This window comes from Sipha flava, unplaced genomic scaffold (genome assembly GCF_003268045.1).
Source record: "Sipha flava isolate LNK unplaced genomic scaffold, YSA_version1 104_pilon_pilon, whole genome shotgun sequence".
In the NCBI taxonomy this organism is placed as follows: domain Eukaryota; kingdom Metazoa; phylum Arthropoda; class Insecta; order Hemiptera; family Aphididae; genus Sipha; species Sipha flava.
In genome coordinates, this window is record NW_020271718.1 from 2911542 (window position 1) to 2934961 (window position 23420).

General features: G+C 25.6%; 1 protein-coding gene across 1 annotated transcript in view; it reads left to right on the forward strand.

Annotated features, from left to right (window-relative positions):
• The first annotated feature begins 19338 nt into the window (after window positions 1-19338).
• The window catches only part of LOC112684289, a 68399-nt gene continuing 64317 nt past the window's right edge, over window positions 19339-23420 (forward strand). Inside the window, exon 1 of the mRNA XM_025555718.1 lies at window positions 19339-19653. Coding sequence (XP_025411503.1) covers window positions 19641-19653 — 13 coding nt within the window. The 5' untranslated portion in view covers window positions 19339-19640. The remainder of the gene's footprint in view (window positions 19654-23420) is intronic.

The window sequence follows — 23420 nt, forward strand, 5'->3', positions numbered from 1 at the left end:
ATCGTTTCATATATTATATGCTTATAGCCAAAAGTTTTTAACTAATTATCTTATGAAATTCAAACCATTGTCATAAGTTTTTTGAAAAATAATTTTTCTTGACATTATTTTAATTATTCATTAATTTATTAATATACCAGTTCGTATATTAATTTTGTGAAATTATAGTTCATTAATAAAATCAATCCGATATCACTAATAAATGAATGTTATTAGATATTTGAAATTTGAATGTGAAAACTATCGTATTTTAAATTTGTTTGTAATTGAATAATTAATAATAATTAATAATGAATAATAATTTTATGTAATTGAATCTTGATTTATATTTTCTTTGAAAATTTTCAGTCATTTATAATTTTTTTTTCAAAAAACTTTCATGCAATTTAAAATGTATGTATCCTAAATTTAATTTAATTAACAATTATCATGTATGTATTCGTTTAGTATAAACTGTTCATGCATTATAATAAAGATATGATGATACGTTTAACCAAAAATTGTATTATCCTTAACTTTTTTTACTATACGTACTTATACTATACTAATATAATTGTATTGATATTAAAACTAAAAAACTCTCAAAAAACTAATTTCAAAGTAAATTTTATTGTAATCTCATAATAAATTATTTGAAGTAGTTTATGACATAAAAAAATAGACATTGAAATCATAATTCTATGTTGTATATGTATTTTATAGAGTGACTTTTTTTAGATTCAACAGAAATGCTGAGATATAACTCGGTTATATAATGTTCTTGTGCAAAGAAATATTATACAATGTACAAAAGTGCTACAATGGAAACCTGGTTTGTAACGATCAACTGCATATTATATATTATATCGTTCATAGAATTGTATTTTCTTCCGAAGACCGGTACTATATTTTTATTTAAATTTCACTATGCAATTTATATAGAATGTTGGCATTGATGCCAGTTTTCTCCTATTGTTCATACTACTTAACTTTTTTTTATTATGTTCTTGGTACATAAAGCTTATAAAGCTTATAAAGTTATTATTGGAAGTATTTTTTATTGTTTTTATCTATAAAATGCAACTTTTAGAGATTGAGTTATTCCATTGGTGAATGAACAAGTTCTATCAAGATCAAATGTACAATTTAGTTTTCACTGAAGTATTATATGTGATTGTTTTTCACTGTTAATGAAATGGTTTTAAGTCGATTATGCTCAGTTATAATGGAAAACTAAGCCACACTCGTATTTATATCTTAACTTTATTCAAGTTTTGAATGACCAGTTGTAGTAGTCGTACATCATTTTATGTTGCGAGTAGGTATTTATTTTTACATTAATTATACATAATTTAAAATGTAAAAAAACGATTTTATTAATTAAGTTATTATTTAAAATTTTGAATTTATTCAACTAATTTGTATATGAAGTATTTTTTACTCTTTACAAGATGTAAAAAGCATACCATTTAAATAAAAACTTATTTAATTACTTGTGGTTTATTTATTAGTCATTAATTAAATTTACATAATATGTGATGTAGTCAAATTTATTTTCCGTCAAGTTATAAAAAAGAAGTTTTACAACTCTCTCACTATTCTAAACTGTAGTTAAAATGTTGATAAAAAATAATCTTTAAGGGTTGTTTAACTTATTATCGTTGGAAGTCTGTGAAACGTATACACATGTCAACACGATTTCCTTGTTCAAATGTAGAAATGGATATTTTATGTAAACGAATACTTAAAACCTTAGATTATTACGTTGTTTAAATAAACCTTGGATACCTATTTGTTTGCCTTACGAGCAGTTTATTTCAATGGTGGTGTTTTTTCGTTGTTGTTCGGACGTCTGCATATTGTTTACTAATTCATAAATCGGTTTGTGTAGAACAAATTAAAATTACTCAGAACTCGTTTTCACAACGGCCAACCTATCTATTTGAATATTTTTCAATCAATACATAATGACCATAATAACAAATCTATAAATATGATAAAAATATATATTTGTATGGATGTACATGATTATTGATTTTCTATTAATTCATAAAACTTCATCATTATATTATGAATTTGGTATTCCGCACGTACCACTGTTCCTTGTTTCCTGTACATATATAATACTATAATACAGGTATGTGTGCGTGTGTTTTTGTGCAGTACGTACCTATACATATTATGCACCTTGGGAATTTGTTAGTAAGCAGTGTCACCCTCTATACGTGATCCAGCATCAACAATATATATAGTACAATGGATTGGGAAATCGTATTTATTTCAGGAATATTTATTGCTATGGTTTAACCTTAAGTCGGTTTTTTAGAATTTCAGAATCATTACTTAATGTTCATATGGTAGCACCGCGTTATAACCGCGTTATAACTATCGCAACGTTGAAATGTATGGGTGAATTATTGCCTATGGGTAAACACACGAAACCAGAATAGTGCTATTACGTTCAAAGGGATTACTGCGATAAATTCCGTCAAACGTATATATTACCATGAATTCAAACGGTATAAATGATTTGGCTTTAAAGAATAATTTATTCAAACATTTTTATATTTGTGCTGTCAAAAAGTTAACTATTGTAGCGAACAAAATAAGTTGTAATTTATTTATTAGGATCTTTTATTTTTGAGGAAAATATATTACCGTATGATACATACGCTTGGGCTTATAATAATTGATCGTATAACCATATACTCTAGTAAAGAATATGCAGCCAACAAAGGTTGGTTGTAGCTTCAATTTTTTAAACTACGAACGTGAAATGTTAAGCGTTGAGTAAATATACATGTATTTTATTAAATTATTGGTATGGTGTGTATTTGAACTACTTAAAAAATGAATAAGTGAACGAAAAATATAACATAAATAGTTATACTTGAGAAATCGTTTGCAAAATCAGGCGATAGTTTAAATAAAAAAAATTAAATGAAATCAAGCATTAAGTTATTAGATACACTTAACTTAAAAAAAACACATAAAAATAATAGACATTAATTGAAAATACTCAATTATTCTGATATGAACCTATTTTTATGATTTCATTATTAATACTCATACAACAAATTGACAAGCGTACATGTAATAGATGTACTTAAACCATGGAATATTATAAATTCAAATTATAAATGATTTAGTTATAAAATACATCTTACAACTAATTTTTATATCATAATTTAATACGAAAAAATAACATGGAGTTTTTAATTTTGTACATATGGGACTAAGTCAAAAGTATTGATGCTGGAATGTGTTAGATATTTTACATGCATTCTATTAAGAAAGCTTAAAATTAAAATATTATTATTTCAAAACTAAATTTTAGAAATTCTTATACAAATCGAATGATTATTTATCTAATGATTAAATTTAGTAAATTAACTAAATAGTATATTTTAATTACTGATAAATTAAATAAAGAATTATATCAGACTATGTTATACAATCAAGAGGCTGTGGTTCATTACATTTAAGCAAATATCTTTATTAATTTATAAAAGTAAATTCCATAGTGTTTATGGTATTATAATAAGATAAAATCAAATAAATATAATAATGAAATTAAAAAAAGCATTTCAATTAACTTAATTAAAACATGTTTTTCAAACTGTATACAATACTCATTGGTAGCAAACATAAACACAGTGGCCATTTTTAATGCTTAAGTAATAAAATATCATTAAAACAGTTATAACCGGGGCATATAACGGAACATATTTTAATTTCCGTTCATGTTACGTTAAGATCCAAACATTTATTAGATAAAGTTAAGTTTGTTCCCACGTAGTGAAATATTAAAATACCTAATAAAATAAAATTTGTAACTGTTAATACTAAGTAACTGTGTAAAGTAATAACATATTTTCATCAATTGACCAATTCGTTTGGAAACAAAGACCTTATAAAATCCCGCTATCTGAAAACTTGAGAAGGATAAAAACCTAAATTATTTCGTACATCATTATATACAAGAATATATATAAACAAGAGTAAATATTGCGTCAGTATACTCGTAGGATATATTATACAATTTACATTCAATGTAATGTTAATTTAATATCAGTTTCAAGAATGCAACTAAGTTATAGCAGATAAAAATCTCGTATTTTTTTCATTCCAAATGTAAAACCAAAATATATTTATAAATACAGCCTTTACTGTCATAACAGCTGGAAAAATGAATTTTGTATTCAAGGTTGAATCTATGTATAAATATTAATATAACAACCGATCAATGATCGAGAAAGAATTTTTCAATATTTCTGAATTCAGGTTTCTAGAAGAATTTTTCCTTTTATGGAATTGAATAAATAAAAGTATTATGGGCTGGTATTTACGTTTATTTTTTCTACGAGATGATTCATTCTTTTAATAGATTTTATTAAATGTTTTTAAAATAATTTTTTTTTCATCAACATTTCCCCACTTTATAAGTATGTACAAATAATTTTTTAGTAAGGCATCGGATATTTTAAATGTTTAATGATTCAAGTGATATATTGGTGACGATTTTTCATCGTATTTCCTAGAGTGCTTTAATATACGAATACTTAGCTGTATTTGAAGTTATAGACTTCGTGGGATTCAAGAGACAAAGGTTCAATTAATCAGATTCATAATTTTATACAACACAGGCCGTACGCAGGCCCACACGTAGCATTAAAAATACAATAATAATAAAAAAGTAAAAAGTTATATAATATTTATTGGTCATTATTGTGCCGGTATCGGTGGGTGAACCAGTTTGCAAGCGGATGGATCTTCCTAAACAGAGAACTCTATATGGAAGAACTGCTTCAGTATTGTGTGATTCACCCGTTCATCGCCCTCGCTAAAAATAAAAATAAAATAATCCATCGACCTTTGCCGGACACGAATGCATGGGCGTGGGGAGAAGACGGGTGTACCTATCATTATTTCCACGATGTAGTCGAACGGAAAACACATGTATCATGTCCACATGAATCATTCTATGTTGTCCTGGGGGTGAGACGAATTTTGCCAAACCCAATTAATACGTAAATTCAATAGGAAATTTGAGAAAACACATTATCGTTCAAATAGATATCTCGTCGTATTTATCCAAACCAAGAACTTATAAATATATTTTTTTTTTATCATATTATCTTTTGTCATAAAATAACGTAATACGTTCCTGAAACACCACATTTTTTATAACGCCATAATCTGAAAGTATACTTTGATCGTAATGATAATTTATCTTGGAAGCCAGCTATAATTCTAATTACATTTAGCTGGTGGACCATTTTATGAACAACATTTATGATTATTTTATACAAAGACAGTTAAATAGATTGATGTTTAAATCAAACAAATTATTAAAGTACACAAGTTTTAATAATATCTACAAAAAAAAATAAGATTATCAATGAGTCATATAGAAGGGGTTTATTAGCTAATAACTTTGACATATATCAGTTAAATGTAATGTTTGTGCAAGTTTCTAGAATACTTGTGTCAAAGTTGTAATATCGTCAATGGCGGATTTCTGCGATGTATGGCTAATGGTACATTTTGTACTCCGTATAAACGATTTTCTTGCTTGGATATAGTCGTATTATACAGCGAAAAATATGAGTTTTATACAATTGGAATTTCATTTGTAACAAAATAGGTTTAGATAGTTTTAGTACGATATTTAATGTTGTGTATTTTATTTTGTTACATCTATTTTTTTACAGAAAAATATAATTTCTATGAGTTTAGAGTAAAAATTATAATAACCGTTTGGAAATTAAATTATAATCACTGGTTTATCATACAGTGATGAGCTACTTGAAACAAGTTTTCATAATTTTTTATAATATTTTGTTATAAAAATGATTAAATTACATTATAATGTTCTAAAATAACCGATGGTCTCATAATTGCTTACATTACTGATGAATTACCTTGTACAAGACATGTGTGCGCATATATAATTTGATACAAGTCTGATATAAAAAATATAAAATTATAAATATATCTCTGTGTGTGTAAAAATAATATTATAACCACTGGGATTCTACAATACCAATAATATCCAAAAATCATATAAAGTATTATTATTTTACTTTTTGTATACGACCATGAATATTCTATTACATGCCCCGCCCTTTGTTAGCACAATCATAGATTGAAACGTGAGCTCATTACTAAATTGACAATCGACCAATGATTTTCACTTTTCAGACGTAGATTTTGTGGTGCCTACGTACTACGTCATTAAACGTTTATATTAACTTTATAAAAATTATAAACTTTGTGCTATAAGAAATACCAATATTACAAAAAAAATCAATAACGTTATAATATTATTGAATTGAATATTAAAATTATTATAATAATTCTTATTATTATATTACTATTATATTAAAATATATATTGTCTCTTTTTATTTTTTATTTTACTTATTATTGATTGAAAAAAAAATTTATAAGTTCAATGATTTTTGTACACATAACAGAATATATATCATAACCTTTACTTCTTTTTTTTCGATCGTATAATATAGTAACAATTATTTGTAACTTAAATAATCAAGTTAGGTAAAATAAAATTTGATTTTGAATAATATATTTAAGATAAGTTCAAGGGGGTTTTGAGTATGAACAATTGACGACAATCATTTAAATTTAATTGAAATACTGTATTTCTTTGCGAAAATTATAATTGTATTATGCCATTAGGCATTAGCGTTGTTTGAAGCTACTAAAGATTTATAAAGTAAATAATACCTTATTAAAGTTATTACGATGTCTTATACCATTATTCCAGTTTCTTAATTACTAATAAGTTAATTATTATGTAACACTTTTGTATGTTGACTAATGATCATCACTTATTAAATATTGTTGTTGTTATGAATATTTAGTTCAAATTTTCAATACTGTAATAATAGTTATTACTTGTTTATTGTTAACTACCTATTCTATACTAAATAAATAATAATATAATATTGATTTAAATAAGTATGAAATATAATTGTACAGTTAATTATTTAAAAAATCATTTAAGTTCTTAGAATGATTTAGTATTTTTAATGTTCACTAATGATGCGAGGTACATAATGTGTTGATTGTTTGACAACCTTGTTAACACAATTTTATTTCTTTGGCAGTTTCATAAGAAACACCCATTAAAACATAATGAGTGTTTACTATTCGAATTTTGCTTTTCAATAGTTGATTTCTCAATAATTTGAATTGGTTAAAAATATTATTAATAATATGTATTGTATTTTAAACTTCTCACTATGCATTTTATAAGTAGGTATAAGCTGGTATGCTGAACCAGTGAAATTTACGTTAGTCTATGATTTTCCATTTTTTTACAACTTGTTTTCGTTGAGGTATAATCAAATAGAAATTATGTAAATTAGGATATTTATTTATATTTATGCATTGTAATTAAAAACCTTCATAATTTTTATTTACTATAATACTCTTAATAATCTTTTTAATTTAAATTTGAATTAACAGATAGCAATTGTAAACTTTCTTTTTTTAGGAATCCTGCGTCTCTTTATAATCTTGTAAAATAAAACAATATACAACTAATAAAATGTTATCAACTCTTAAATGCATCATTAAAACAAAATTTTGACTATATATCATATTATAATTCGAAAAGGAATAAAAATTACCAGAATCTAAAATTGATTTTTTTTTTCAAATGTAAGTTAATATGAATATTCAATATATTTACGAATTTCCAGTTACGCCTGTTCAAAATCGAGATAGATATAGAATTGGATGTGTAATAGGCTGTTATTAATTTTTATTAGCGTTATAAATAATTTTAATTATGCATAGAGTGATTGAATTAGTTGGGTTGCATCTTTTATTTTTGCCTCCATAGTTTACCAGTAGCTTGTCGATTCGCCCTGATTAATGTTTTCATTGAAAATTTTGTGACCATAAGTTTAAACGTTCATTATAATATTAATAATTTTTCTTATAATATTTAAAGATTTTGATTCAAGGTAAACATTTTTGGTTTTATTTATTATACGCAAAGCGTAAAATATTAATATGATTTGATAAATTAATAATAATTAGTAATGTAAAATTGGATTTCAAAGATACTGGTCACCGGATAATACAATATATTTATTTTACTTAACAGGAATTAATATTTTTGTACAGTTATTTTTACAGGTTTAAAAATTGTTTAATTTTTATATTATACTTTAATTTTTACCTGTATGTATGAAAATTATCAAAAATAATCCTATTTGTTCTTAGGAAAAATATTTTAGTAATTTTATGTATTTATATTAAAAATTACATAGAATTATCAAATAGACAAAAAAAAAAGCAATTTACAATAGTTCCTACAGATTAATTATTTAACAATTTGTATAAAATATCCAAAAAATTTCGAGGTGTTCCAAAAATGTCCAAAAAATCTAACTACACGTTAACGGAAGGATTTCAAACCCATTCGGGGAGATGTGCTGGTGTGAAGTTAGTAGCATACTATAAAAAAATGTTTTGTAAAAAAATTGCTGTTCAACAAATGTTAAAAATGTTTCAACAACGTCCAAAAACGACCAATACATTTTTGGTTAGGTTTCATAAGGTACTCATTTATGTATTAATTGCCAAGAACAGTTAGTAAATTGCTATTATTAAAAGTAAAATAATATTAGTTAGTTAGTTATTTTTAAGCATATGTCTAACTGTAAGTATGAACGTTTGCGTTTATGTAATCATAATTATATATCTAATTGGAGGGGAATCGGTACAGTGTAGAAAAATATTCATTAAAGTCTTAAAAATTTATGATATTTCCGTTTATTATTGTTTTGTAAAACATTTTATTCTTATTTAAAATTTTAAAATAAAAAATTTTAAATCAAAACCAGTATAGTACTGGTACATGATTATGTCTCTAGAGAATGTACCAATTTAACTAATTATACTAGTATATAATACTCAAGGCGGAAAAAAATCTTGAACAGTTATAATTATGACTGTATAAAATCTAAGAATAAAAATAATATGTATCGTTATAAGGTGACGTTATGTTTTTAATATTGGTTAAAATTATTGTAAAATTTACTATAGTGCAAAAGTTGTATGATTTTCTATTCTAGAACATTTAATGTGTGTATAAGATATATTTAACTGTTCTATAATAACAAATAAATAGTAAATGAATAATAATAAAAATAATAAAAAATGCTCTTGCTATGTAACTGTATATAACTATTTCACAGGTATACATATACTTGTATACATTAATATAATTAATATATTTGTATGAAATCGAATCTATTCAATCCACCGTATTACAAAATGGAAATAATAACTTGTATTCTTTCGTCCACTATATTAATTCTATACTTAACGATCACCGACCATCATGCTACAGACTCTATATAAATAGGTATGAAGAAACATTTTTGTCTAATGATAGGTTATTCGAAGTTGGCTATTGTAGTTTAATTTAAAATCTAGCATAAAAGACTTTATGATGCGAGTGTGTAGTAATGTAAAAAAAAAAAAAACAACCAACAGTTGCATATAATAGTGGGTACAATGTCATTATGTGTTATTTTATTAATACAAGATTCATCTTGTTCAATTTATGTAGTGATAAAGTCGTAATGCTGGATCTATTAACTTATTAAACCAAAAATTCATCAATCAGCGAAAAATAAAAATAAATGTTAGCGTCATCGTCAGCTTATGATTATGTTACTTATGAGCATATTTCTATTATAAGTATAGATTCTACATATAGTATTAGTTTGGTATCGGTTAAGAATCAATGGAGAGTAATTATAGAAGCGGCGAAGGATCTCAAAGTTTTTTTCCTGAGCCAGAGAAGAAGAATAAGATAATTCCACTGAATCGTTTAACATAAAAATTAGTATAATAGATCACGAATAGTTACCTATATGCAAAGTAAGATAAATAATTAAAAATAAATAAATATAATTTGACTTTATAAATAACCATCCATATTTATTTTTATTTGAAAATATTATATTGACGTAATGCTCTTGTAATGTTGACATAATACAGCTAACACAAAAATTAATGGTTGCATAAAACAATTATTTCTTTGTGTTGGAGATATAAAATGATTGAGGTTGTGATATTAATTAGGTATTCATCTTTATTGATGTTTAAACGAGTTAATAAAACATTTTTTTTTTTTTATAAAATACATATATCATTATTTAAGTACCTAGTGTATTGGATAGTTATGTTATGACTAAATTATAAGAATAGACAATTGTTTAAATGTATAAATAATTACATCCTCAAATATATTGATAAAATGAACATGAGTTTAATAGCTATTGTAATTATTTTTATAATAGTTTTATAAATTTTTATAAAGCATACATTAAATGCATTTTGGAATCATGGGAATACGGAAAAAAATTTAATAGCCTTCAAAACGTTTGAAAGTCTTACGTCATAATACAATATTATCTATAATTATTATATAATTATTCGTTATTAAGTTTAATTATAAATTTATTTATTTTGCGTGACAATTTTTCCAATTAATTTCAATATCTGTGGGTTACAATATAATGTGTAGGTAATGGATTCATCGATAATATAAAGAGATAATTCAACAGATAAATGTGATTTAGATTTAAATGATATTTCCTTAGTAAGCTTAACATTAAATGGATTATTGACCAGTTTTTGAATTATTATTGAAGTCGTCGACTTTTTTTCGAGTTAAAATGTTTTATACCTTATATACGCTATCAGTTTTTTTCATAACATTTTATTAAGTTTAATTTATTTATGATAATTTACGATTTTTAAACATAATATAATATATAAATAAACAAGTTCTATATTTAATTGAAACATTAAAATGCTGAGACAAAACCGGACAGTATTATTAGGATTGGTTCTTTGAAAGATGCCACTGACACGTGAAGTGCTTCTGGAATGAATAGGATTGAGTTTTAGAATTGAAGATAAATTTGCATTACGAATTTAATATGTAGATATATATATAAAATTCAATTTAATATGGTGTTATTTTCTTTAGTCTGTAGAAACGATTTAAAATACATTAAATAGAAAATAGAAAATAATAACTGACTTCATTCTGCGTCCGCCATTCACACAAGAATTTTAGAAAAAAACTTGTTTCGTGTTTGCTTCACAGTTCTAATATAATATAAATATTATTAGGCTATATATATATATAATATGTATTAATTTATACATTATTAAAAATGTAAAAAGAATATCGTATGTGATGATCTTATGCTACTTAATAATAATATGATTTTAATTAAAGTTAGAAATATATTCATTTTAAATTGATACTTTTTATTTTCCTAATACTTTTACTCAACCTTTTAAATATTTTAATTGTTAGATCTTATAACAAAAGAAAAAAAAATAACTTATTTTCTGTTCAGCAAGTAAAAATTATTTTTGATTTCATGTTAAGTAATAATATATTACTATAAAAAAAAAAAAAAATCCTGTTCCTATGTGTTAACTTATTTTATTTTTAAAGGTTATAGGCAAAGATTATAAAAACAAAACCATTGAGATCTGTAACATATGAATTACAATTTTTTAGCTTTTTACTGTGGTAGTGTGATATATTATTCATATGATGTCATCATCTGGTGCCATTAATAATATATTCAAACCACGCAAAAAATGTATATTAGTTATTTATTATTTTTGCAATATATATTTTTTAATACATTATAGGAGGTATTTAAAAAGGTAAAAAGTATGTATTGTATCATTCTGGGGGACAGATAATAGATTTGAAATATGCTATATATATATATATATATATTTTGTAGATCCGCCATATATACTTACAAGCTTCCTTACATTGTAATAACATGTAAGTATAGTATATTAAACGATTTTAAAACCTAGGTTTTACTTGCGTTAAAGTCTCCATTTATAACTTTTACGTATAGATATAAAACATAAATATTATGAAAAAATCATAATGAGTATGGATACTTCGAAATAAATAATCAACTGATATTGATCAGTAAGCACGTAGTAACAGTATATTCTTATTACTATGTATAACTTATTAATTACTATATCAGACGTGAATCATATATTAAACTATAATACTTCCAATGAATTAGTATAAGAACTTTGAGATATAACACTATAACATAACCTTTAGGTAGATTTCTTGCGAAAGTTTGTTTGCAAATCAGCGTGCTGACGCTGGTTCATTTTATAGCATATAAGAAAGTGTTGTCGAAATTGCGGTTCGCGGTATAACAGTCGTTTAAAAAATGTTACTCGCAGTAAAATGTTATAATTACCCATTTAATGATATTGATATAGGAAATAAAAATGCTATAGGTGGTTTTCTTGAATCTATGGATGAATGTTTTGTAGACCAGTCATCGTAATATGTTATAATATTTAATCATCTGTACGTATTGAATATAAAATTACGTGGCGAGTTGCTTGACCTGTAGGTTGCCAAACGATACAGCATACCAATCGGTCGGTGTGCCTACTAAGTATACGGCACATGATGACCAATACGCGAGGAGAATTTAATCAAATAGTATATAAATAGTTATTAAATTCGCTTCAGTATATATTATATAAATCATTTAAACACTGATATACAGCAACGATATCGTACAATTTATACTTATTGAAGTTCGAAATGATAATTATTCCATAAATACACTTGTATTCTTATAATAGAAAATAATGATATGTTGAAAACTACATGCGAAAATCGTATATAATCTCCCGGTCATTTCGTATCCACAATGTTGTTCGCAATCTGAAATGTATTATCGCTATTTATATGGTGTAGGTTTTATGTGTATGGTGTATGATTTTTACCCTACTCATTCGTAGGAATTTAATTATACCGAGCATAATAATTTTAAAAATGTTTGATTTCTTGTACACCTGATAATAGTACCTTTTGTACATACATATTCATGTTGTATAGCACCATCTGTTACATGCGTGTTATTTCAGTGCTGGAAGATTTGAGATAGGTATCACCATTGATATTACAAGTATCGATTGGAAATGATAAAATAACATTATTGTGAATTAAATTTGAATCAATGCGGATATAATCTGTGCATTAAAAAATGCTATTTCTATGGACTACGTCATAGCAGAGTTTAATCGTATGTGGGTTGGTTGTCTTTCATAGTTATATACACGTGTATTACAATCAAATGTTTCTTTTTTTTTTTTTTTAATGTCAAATCATGTTAAACACAACTGGTTTATCTATTCATTTTTTTTTTATAATGCATGGGTAATTATTAATATTATAATTAGAATAAATCCTATAGTAGAACAGTCATGAAAACATATGACATATTGTATAGGTACCGAGTGTAAACAAAATTGTAGTTAATATACTATAAAGCAACTCCTACGTAATAGCCTTCCCGATAATTTTTTTATTTTTGGATTGGATTGAAAAGTGTTTTTTAGTTTTTTAGTTTGCAGCTGTTGTGCAAATATGCTATGCCAGTTAAATAACGTGATTTTAATAAATACTGAATTTTTTTACCTTTTTAACATTGTGTATATATATAAAAAAAAAAAATAACCAAAACTGCTCTATGATAAGTATCTAAATAATATGATTATTCACAAATTTGAGAAAGGACGAGCTCGAATTGGATTTTATTCTTCAAAATCTTTATAATCTTCATAGAACCATTACGAAACACATTTTGATCTATTGTTGCTTAAAGAAAATAATATCTAATATGCTCGATAGCACACTCTTATACGTCAATTAAAAATATAGTTTATGGATAGTTATAATTTATAAATGAAAAAAAAATTGTTATAAAATATAATATAAGCAGTAAATACGTAAAAAATAAATTTAAATTAAGTAATAGGAAATAAATATAATTGAATTAATTCATTTATTTTCTGGTACTTTATCTTCTAACATATTTATTGTATATTTATAATTAGTAATTGTATATATTTCTTTTTATCATTAAAATATCTATAAACAAATTAAAATTAAAACTTATATTTATAGAAAATTTTAAGACAGTAAATAAGAATATACAATTTTGAAAATTTATTTAATAAATTAAAATATATTTGCATGAAATTGTAATATATATAAAATATTTGTAGTGAAACACTTTGGTCTAATGGTACCAAATCCCACTCTCAATAACGGCCACTTTCACAATTAACTTAAATGGGTGGCGGGTAGGATATGTAAAAAAAATAATGATTTAAATAAAGTAATGGTTGTATTTATAATATGGAGTTTCGTGGGTGCACAATTTAAAATTTTCAAGTTTTTTATATAAAATTTACTTTTACCTAAACTGTTCAATTAATTTTTATAAATTATTTAATTTCAAATATATATTATATTCTGTGCTAAATAAGCCATACACAACATTGCATCATATGCACTTTTTATACATTTAATTTATAGCTGATTAATTTTAAATAAAATTATTTTTTTATAACATTTCTCGAAGTAATTACAAAAAAAAATCTGGAATTTTTTTGAGTTAATCGCATCAATGTGTTTTCAACATTTAACGAAGTCATATTTCTGGAATTATTTAAGAAATCTAAAATATGATGTGATTACTATTATGGGTACACGAACACAATTTAATTAATTACCTCAGTTACCCATCTCAGTTGCGTGCACAACATACAACATTCATGACTTCATGCGTAATAAAAACGAACTATCATTTGCCAATGGGAGTTAATTTCTACTAGACAACGAACATTATCTTTAATGTGGTATACGTCGGTAGTCGGCTAAGTTCTAAGAAATGTATATGTATATAAAAAAAGGAACTGAGACAAAGGGAAGAGGAGTGAAGGTAAAAACAAACTATAAAAAGCAGTGAAAACTATAATAAGGCAAATAAACGTGTGAGCGAAGTGATTCAAGAGCGTTTGTTCAAAATGCCACACAAATGAAACGTCTACACGTACGTACAAAGTGAATATATTATCTGGTTAAAACATTCCTACCAGCCAATCGTAAATGCATATGGTGACATTGTGTAATGGACGCAAAGATTTCAAGTTCACTCGGTGCGTTTAAAATAAATCGAAGAACTAATGCATTTATATTAAGCTATTCAACTCTGAGTTATGGTTCACAGTAAATAGAAATGTATTTTTAAATTGAAATGCATGAATTAAATTTAAATAAAACGCATTTTAAACCAAGTACTTCTAAATATTTATAGAGAGTTAACATTTTATCTTGTTGAGTACTGTAATAAAAGATTTTTTTCTCATTATGTTCTAGTCAAAGGAGACACTATTTTTTTAATTTTTACATTTTTTTTTTTTTTTTTTATGATGGTATATTTTATTTTTCGGAAAACATTTTTAGGGTAGTAAAAAAGACTCACGTTTTGATTTATACGAACAATTGATAAAAAAATGTTTGCGCATATAAACGTTATTGAGGGAATCTAATATATTTTCCACCATAAACATCATTCATGTGTTATCATTTATCAAAAGTGTCAATCATTTAGGTTCTGATCAATTTATTTAAAAATTAAATAAACGTCAATATAGTTAGAAAAGTATTATAAACGTGATATAGTTTTCAAGTATTCTATGAATAATTGTTAAGATTTTATTTTTTGTACATTTCTATTAATTTGATACAATAATTCATTTTTCTAGTTTGACAAACTAATACAATTTTATTGAAGGCGAAAAGTAATGGTTCATTAAATACTTAAATAATATGATGGTAATATTAATTATACTATTCATATATTAGTAAATAGGTACTTAATTTTATTAATTGATTCTTTTGTATAATATATTTATGACTAAAATAATAATATTCATTCATGTATATTTATGATTTATCATTAAAATGTTTTTTAAATTTAATAGCCAGTTAAAAATCATTCAGTAAAATAAAAAAGTAATAGCCGATAACTTAGTAATTGCATTAGTTCAAGGGTAGTGAACCTTTTTCAAAGTCAACATTTTTCATGGACCAAAATATGCGTAATTACCCACATTTTCATATAATTAAAATATTTCTAACTTTAATAAAAACGTGAAATAATTTTATAATTTGTTTTTTTTTAACTAAACTAATAAGTTTTTCCTGTATTTGTTTTAGATTCATTTTAAACATGATATTTTATAGTTCATTCACTCAGTTGAAACAAGAAATCAGTTATGGTCAGTATTGAACCCAGATAACTAGATTAAGATAATGATTATATAATGAAAAATCTGTTCAAATAAACATAAAATAAACTTAAACTAACTATAGCATAGAAAAAAATATTATTATGATTGATTTAGAAAAGAAGTAGATTATTTTTTTTTTCAAAAAATGAGATTATTTTAAAATTGTATGTGGTAAAAGAAAAATTATCAAGTTTCTCATTTTCACATTATATAATATTTTCATATTAGTTGTTATATTCGTTTAAGATGATTGAAATGTGTTTTGATCATAACAGCGTCACTTCTCTAATTTAAAAATTATTTTTTTTTTTTTTTTAAATTACTATCCTAATATATATATTAATTTTTGAATCTCATTAAAGCTTTTAATATGATGGTTAAAAATTGTAATATATTAAATAAAATACAAAGAAAAAGTTACTAATAACACGATGTATATATGAGTATACATAGTTTTTTATTGATTGATATTATATTTATTGCTCAAAATAATAACAATAAAAATAAAAGTATATAATGTGCTTTTAACTTTAACATGAGTAATATTTTTTAAACATACCTATTTTCAAAAGTTTCTTACTTTCCACTTAGAATAAAATTTTAAATAAATTACAGTTAAAAAATTAATATTAATTAATAAATATATTATATAATATACTATTATTACAATTAATATAAACAAGATCTTATGGAAAAAAAAATAATTTTACCAAATAATTAGCACATTTTTTTAAACAATTTATATATACTACAAAAATATATGATTTACTCTATTTTTGCTGCATTTATCATTGACAACAAAGAAGCATATCAAAATATTCATACTCAAGACATTTACGCCTTACAGTTAAGGCCTAAATACTTCTTAGGATATAAACGTTTGTTGAAAGTCGGGAAAACCAACAGCTACCTTTTCAATCGAATTTATTTGAAATATTTATTTTCACTATTGAACATTTTTGTTGTGGATTTACGAATAATCCTAACCTCAAAGCATTTGTTAATTAAATATCTTATACAAAATAAATATCTAGAAAATTACAGAAAATTACTGAAGTTTTCATTGATGATAGAAAAATAAATAACATTTAGATTTGTACCTATATAACAAAACGAACAATTAATATTGTAATTTTATGTTAAAAACTCTGTTTGACCCAAATTTTAGTTCTTAACAAGAAGAAAACATTTTTCTTAGTTTTACGAAAAACCAAAAATATAAATAGACATAGGTATAAAAAAAAAAATTGATACTTAGATATAAATAAAATGTAGAAAAAAAAGTAATTTGTTAAAAATCAATTTACCTATACTTATATAGTTACAGAAAAAATATTATAGAATATAGGTAGCAGAATATTAGTGATGGAAAAAAGCTATAAAAAAACATTAGATAAAAGCATAGTGAGGCATAGTGGAAGCGGCAATGAGTCTAAATGGCTTCAAATAAGCCAATTTATAAAATTAATAGATAGCAAAATTTATCTAGTGGACGTCCATTTGATTTCAAGAATAAATTCATTAAGCAAATTAATGTATTTTACAATATTGGTTGATATATACAAAATTATCAACACTTGGTTCATAATAATTTTTCGAATATAATGATTTATCGTTATAGTCAAATTCATGCTATTGATATTTTAACTTTCCTATATTTATGACTATTACAAATTATCAATATACAATGAATGAAACCAAAAATAATTATCACTTTGTCGTTTACAAATATTTTATATTTTAATTTACTGTTTGCAAGTACGTGTTTCAGTATTTTATAATTTATGAATGGCAAACGTATTTTATTTTCATGTTTCCATATTCATATGCTATTAAACGAAAATAACGAAAATATATAAGTATTTGACTTAATATATTTGTTTCTTTAATAACAAATGAAAATCTATTATATATCAACACTAAAATGTCATTACTTATAATACATGCTTTTAAGCTAATTATATAAATTACATATTTTAGTAATTATTATGATTAGTAATCAAAATACTACAAAATCAGAATATTGATCATGTTTTATAATTTTTAATTTTTTCATCCGATTAAAATTTGATTTGTATGTATATCATGTCTTCAATCGTTGAAAACAGGTTTCTAGAAAATATTGTGTAGGGTTTTACATATGGTATTGTATTCTTTATATAGTACACTTTCATACAATTGAATAACAAATTGTGTATTAAAAATATTGGTATTGATTCAATCAAAATTAATCGAGTAAGAAATGAAATTGGTGTTTGTCCGAAATCAGTATTGAACTGGACGATCAATGATGAGTGTTTCAGAAAAGAAAGTTGACCTGAAGTTATGGGAAACCACGGGTGAGGTGATTTGTCTAGAAATGGAAATTTGTTTAATTTTTATAGTTATATGTTATATAAGGTACAATGTTAGACAGGATTACATATTTATATATTCGTACTCGGTAAATGTTACAGGTTTTTAATGTTATACGACACAGGGTGCATATTTTGGAATACCACATGAAAGCTGCAATTAATAATGTTGAACAGTATGTGTTTCATGTATATTTATAAACAACCGTAATATTCACACATTTATTCGTGTTTTTGAATTAAATACGATTGAACATTTTTTAAGATATATAGATTAGTTTTACGTAGACATGTTTCATACATCTATCAAAAATAGCAAAAGGCGTCAAATAAATTTGTTCCATAAGTTGTACATTATTATTATATTTATTCTTAGCCAAATATGTTTTTCCTTTCGAATAATTTATGAAAATTTAAATCATTATGCCATTAATATACTTGTATTTCAAAGTTTGAACAAATGAGTTTCAACGACATAAACATCGTTAATAATATTAGAATAAATTATCTTTCGGTTATGAATACCTAGTTTAAATTTTCTATTTTTCTATTTTTTTTTTTTTTTTTTTATATTCAAAAAAACTAACGTGGAAAAAATATGTAGGTAAAACTCGCGTGCGCGTTCGTGTTCCGTACGGCTTCGAAAAGCCCATCTGTTCGGTTACAGTGGTTGCGTCCGGTGGACATATGACGTCACAACAGCAACAGGCGGAGGGCATCCACACGCGAAGGTGGTACTCGCCGTAGCGTACACCTCTGTTTACCAACGGGTTCTTTTCAGTCTTGCACGACAACCCGCGAGTTCCACATTACCGGCGTAAGTGGACATCGGGTTCTTTTCCGATATTTATTACGCTACTCGTAGTTTTTTTTTTTACACATATATAATAACTTATAATACACTAACAAAAATTTAATAGATAGTTTTAGTTACTATATTAACTGTATAATTTTTTATTTTTTTTCCCCTTCCAAACTAATTGTGCAGTTTATCGAATAAGTGTGATACATAAGCTAGTTTTTTATTTTTTATATTTGAGTTCGCGCGTTGAGTGATATATAAAAATATAATGTTCATCGAACACACGTGACAGAAATGCCAAATTACGGTAAGTAAATCTCTTCTGGAGATTATTACAACGTGTACACACGTAATCCATTTAAATAAAACATAACCGTTTAAGAAATAACAATGACTTTTAGCGATAACTGCATTATTATCACCATATACTGTTTTGACCGTAATAATAACTGTATTGGTATTTAATTCGTATTTAATTTGGAATAATAAAAGTGAACTTTTTAAATGTATTATTTTGAATACTATTCTTCTAAAAATAATTCCGTGATCAATTGCAACCAAGAAAAGTGTAAGTTTTTTTTTAATAGCGTTGTTCCGATGACTTTCTAAAACGTAAACTAATCCAAACACGGTTCGAAAGTGATATATTATACACGGCATCTACATAAATTAAGTTGACAAGTTTGCCTACACATTTGGCATTGTCATTAAAATGAGTACATGCAAAGTCTTAATTTTCGTTTGTAGTCATATAGTATTTTTAAATTGTTAGTTAATTTCCGACTGATATCTCGTGTCTTACGAACGTGTTGTCATTTTTGGGGGGAAACTTTTCTTTTAAACATATATGGCGGGATAAAACATTTTAGTCACGGTTTGCTACACGCAGCCCTCTATGTTGAATATAAACGTGTCTCCCGAACAGCAGTTGGACGAGTTGTGTCAAATGTCTCGAAATAATTAAATAATTTATGCATGTTTAGTCCTTCATTCAAGGAAACAGTAAAAATAGTCTAGAAATATTAGCCAAACACTTATGTTTGCCGTAGGGTACGGAAAAAAAACAACGAAGGTTTTCGCCTCCGCATTAAATGTTATAGTACAAATTTATTGTCTTAAATGTATTGCCTTAAGTTTGAATTTTAACTTTATTTTAATATAAATATAAAACTATAAATAATATTACTTAATCCGTTGTCTTGCAATGGGTACATTATTTTTGATCTGTAAAATTAATCGATGAAATATTTTTCATTAGATGCTTACAAAAGTAGTACCACACAAAACTACGAACTTCGTCAGTTCAGTTACATTTTGTATAAATGCAAATAATATACATTATTATTTGTTTAAAAATAAAAATGTAATATTCGTGAAAATGATTTATGATTATAACAAATTTTTAGAAATGTTAATTGTAAATTATAAATAATAATTTTTATATATAACTAATATATATCATAATAATTAACAATCTTTAAAATATTAAATACGACCACAAGTGAACAAAACTAATTTCTTAAAAATAAATAAATATTTACTTAATACGTACAATATGAATATTATGGATCATTTTATTTTACGTCCACTTCAATAAGTATACATTGAAATTATATCGTGTTATCAATTCGTTACACATACAAAAAATCGTACGACAGGTGTTAACTAGGGGGTCTTGGATTAACCAAAAAACAGGCGATTGCATTTTAGACTAAATTTTTTTTGACAACAGTTATAACATTGACAGCACTTATGTTTCAATAATAACTCAATGGAATACAGTTTTAAAAACATAACCAGAAAATAATAACTTTGTGATGAAGCGTTATTGGGTATGAACGAGTTAAAAAATCTATAATGCCCGTAAAATATAATATTCCCGGAAATTGTTTTTTGATGTATGCTTCATTGATTGTACCTATATACACATGGAATACCTCTCGTTTGTTTTGATGCATGCAATGGTGTTGAACGATTTCAATAATTAATATTAAATACATTTTATTATTTTTATCCACTATTTCAATAATATTGTTTGTACAATGCTGACAACCATTTTTACTGATGCACCGCAGAATTTTGCAATATCATTGCACAGGAAACGAAGAATAAAGGTTGACCAAGGGTCTTCTCTGGGCATTGATATTATTGTTGATGCTCTCTGGGGGGTGAACGAAAACCGATTGACATTTTTGAAAATCCAATACGCCCATAAAGAAATTAAATTTGCTAACAAAATAAAACAACCCGAAAAATGAAATATGGTTTAACAATTCAATAAATTTGTCCAAAATCTATACTCAAAAATTGGGGGTGCATATTTTACTTATTCACTATTCAGTAAAACATAAGAGTTATTTTATTGAAAGTAGAGGTTATTATTATCCGTTTTAACACTATACCGAAATAAATATTAAAAAGTTTAATGACATTTTTATTAGATAATCCTTTTATATTACACATTACAGAAATGTAGGAATTGGATTAATCGCATTTAATATTTTGTTAATTATTATTAAGTACATTTCCATTTACAATTTAAACGTTTCCTGCATTATAAGTTTAACGATAAATACTTATATCGCCATGATAACTTTGAAATTTATGAAAAATGCGTTGATAATATACCTATTATAATACTCATATTTACAATACACTATATTAAATATATCTATCAAAATTACCATTAAAAGTGCTTTAAATTCATTATGATATATAAAGTAAATTTGATGTTTTAAACATTATGGACCTCTTTTATAGCAGTAAATGAGACTCAATAGTTTTATAATTATTTGATTAACACCCATCACCCACACGAAAGTAATTTATTTTTTAAAAAATATGATTTTAATGTGGGTGTAATTAAACATGATACATTATTATACATAAATAATTTTATCAAAGCATGGACATCTTAGCATAGTATTTTTATTTGCTTTGATTTGGTTTGTAAAAAGATCTATTTGAAAAAAGTTATTGTTGAAAAATGAATGAAATCATATTGTTATTGAAGGCTAGTATTACAAATTCGTACGCAATAAAATACAATAATAATTGTCAAAATAAATAATAATATTACCGTAAAAGATAAATATACCTACTACACAGCTTTTACAATACTACAGTAAATATCACGCGAGAGTGTAGAATGTATGTGTAGACGCGAAATTATGTCATATTTTATAATAGAGGAAACGCAAATATAATCTTTTTTCTTAAAAAAAAAAAAAAATAATTATTTCTCTCACGAATTCATATGCCGTGTAAAGGGTCAAGATTTGTTGAATATATTATTTTTATACGATTGTTATTGTTTTTGTTCGATGCGCGTTCAAACGGCCGCGTGGAACTATTACCTTACGCACAAGAGATATATGTTTTGTTCTGTTTGGTAGAGACACGAAGGTGAAGGCGGCCAGGAACGGACTGAACGAAAAAAATATTCATACGATGGTAATAAAACGTTTATAACCTACTCCGTACGGTACAGGCAGGCGATAAAAAATAATAACATACATATAAATGTGTAGCTAAAAATCTCATTTCACGCCGCGAACTTTGACGCGATCGTTAAAATGTCGACCGAAATATTATATCACCTCAAGGACGACGTGCGTATGTGTTAAACCCGAATCGCCCGTGAGAGTGAGGGGTCACAAGATACACACACACACACACACACACACACACGTGTTATAGCTACTTTGCCCTTCTCCTTCCTCCCCTCGCGCGGTGTCAATCCGTCGATTATTTTTGCACAGTCACGGCGCCGCCGTTACACATCATTATACCCGCGCACGCGTTTACGCCGCCGACACACGCGCCGCGGTGGTCGCTGCTTATACCTCGACACGTCCGTCGGTCCGCGGTTCGTCCGCCACTGCCGCCCACACGCCACTCGGTCGGGCACCTGCAACCGGCCGGGTGTGCTCCACTCCGCGGCGCCGTTAAATAGAAAAAAAAAAAAAAAAATGAAAAATAAGCGAAAAAACTAAACTTTGGAATCTCCTCGAGTGCGGTGCGCGCTCCTACGCCCGTAACACGCGTAACGCGTCGTCCGACGGTCGAAACGCC